The following is a 2193-nucleotide window of genomic DNA, read 5'->3' on the forward strand; positions in this document are numbered from 1 at the left end:
GGCTTTAACAAGCCGAAACGTTCACCTCATTTCATATTTCTCTGTGGATTTTCCGCATATATATATATATATATATATATATATATATATATATATATATATATATATATATATATATATATCCAAAATACATGTGGGATTTTATTCTATATCATTATGTCTGTGAGAAGACATTACCATTACTTATTCATCATTAGTGTGTCTGTGTCATATATGTATTGTGTCTCGTCTGTCCATGGTCAGTCTCACTCAACATTGCAGGGGGAATGGTTTGCGGTATGGGACAAACATAGGCTGGTAGGGGTTGCCTTCAGTGCCTAACTTCAGGACATACAGGCGTCTAAAATCCCATCCCTGCTATTTGCATGAAGACGGAAATGAAATAACGGATGTGTTCTCCCCCCCCCCCAACCCCCGTCTAATATTCATATATTCTGATGCATAGTTTTGTTAAATAATATACATACATAATTATCTTTGTACTACAACGGAACAAGAGGAACACCAGCATCATTTATTGCAGATAAGGTCATAAGCCTTACAACAGGAGGCTGGAACCCACCAATCACACATCGAAACTACGACGTTGGTACAACGTTCGAACAAGTTTTAACACCTAACCAGTTATAACAACCAATATAGCAAGTTGTAACAACGTTCTAATACGTCATAAACACGTTAAGCCAAGATGTAACAACTTTATTACAAGTTGTAACAAGCGGAAAATAGAGACAGTTTCGGTTTGTGTTTCCAGGGAAGCCTCATAATTCGAGTTTGAATTTATGAGTTTCTTCTCTCCAAATTGACATACAAAATAAAGAATACATGGGAAAAAATACAGAATACATGGACAAAAATAAAGAATACATGAACAAAAATACAGAATTCATGGACAAAAATACAGAATACATGGACAAAAATACAGAATACATGAACAAAAATACAGAATTCATGGACAAAAATAAAGAATACATGGACAAAAATAAAGAATACATGGACACAAATACAGAATTCATGGACAAAAATACAGAATACATGGACAAAAATACAGAATACATGGACAAAAATACAGAATACATGAACAAAAATAAAAAATACATGGACAAAAATACAGAATTCATGGACAAAAATACAGAATACATGGACAAAAATACAGAATACATGGACAAAAATACAAAATACATGGACAAAAATACAAAATACATGGACAAAAATACAGAATACATGGACAAAAATACAGAATACATGGACAAAAATACAGAATTCATGGACAAAAACAAAGAATACATGGACAAAAATACAGAATACATGGACAAAAATACAAAATACATGGACAAAAATACAAAATACATGGACAAAAATACAGAATACATGGACAAAAATACAGAATACATGGACAAAAATAAAGAATACATGGACAAAAATACAGAATACATGGACAAAAATACAGAATTCATGGACAAAAATACAGAATACATGAACAAAAATACAGAATACATGGACAAAAATACAGAATTCATGGACAAAAACAAAGAATACATGGACAAAAATACAGAATACATGGACAAAAATACAGAATACATGGACAAAAATACAAAATACATGGACAAAAATACAGAATACATGGACAAAAACAATCCATACATTACGGAAGTTTTAATACCAACATCAAAGCCTCAAATTTAAATAAATAGTTAACCATTATTTTTACATTTTCTTTCCTTTGTAGAATTTAAGGCAAAACGATAATAAAAAATAATTGAATAGTTAAAAAAAATGGTCTCAACCCATTTTTAATATTTTTATTCAATATTCAATCTCAAATATTTTTATTCAATATTTTGTAAAGAAATAATTCCTCGATTCAAAATAATTTTAAATGATTAACGATTCAAAATAATTTTAAATGATTAACTTTATATATATGATAAAGCAAGATAATGGTTTTATTTGGGTATAAGAGCCAGAGAAATATCAACAATTGAAAATTAGATAGAGTTATTTACAAATAGACCCGGAGATCTATCTTTAATAGAACCGAATTATAACTTGTTCTAGTGATAGACGGCAATAGACGTGAACCGCACCCTATCTTGAGATGATTTCGGGGCTTTAGTGTCCCCGCGGCCCGGTCCTCGACCAGGCCTCCACTCCCAGGAAGCAGCCCGTGACAGCTGACTAACACCCAGGTAC

General features: G+C 31.5%; 1 protein-coding gene across 1 annotated transcript; it reads left to right on the forward strand.

The window, feature by feature from the left end:
• Positions 1-825: 825 nt before the first annotated feature.
• LOC138353785 (golgin subfamily A member 6-like protein 7) lies at positions 826-1686 on the forward strand. Its single transcript, XM_069307186.1, has one exon. It carries the CDS (start codon positions 826-828, stop codon positions 1684-1686), a length of 861 nt encoding a protein of 286 aa, XP_069163287.1.
• The last annotated feature ends 507 nt before the right edge of the window (positions 1687-2193 follow it).

This window comes from Procambarus clarkii, chromosome 59 (assembly GCF_040958095.1).
Source record: "Procambarus clarkii isolate CNS0578487 chromosome 59, FALCON_Pclarkii_2.0, whole genome shotgun sequence".
In the NCBI taxonomy this organism is placed as follows: Eukaryota; Metazoa; Arthropoda; class Malacostraca; order Decapoda; family Cambaridae; genus Procambarus; species Procambarus clarkii.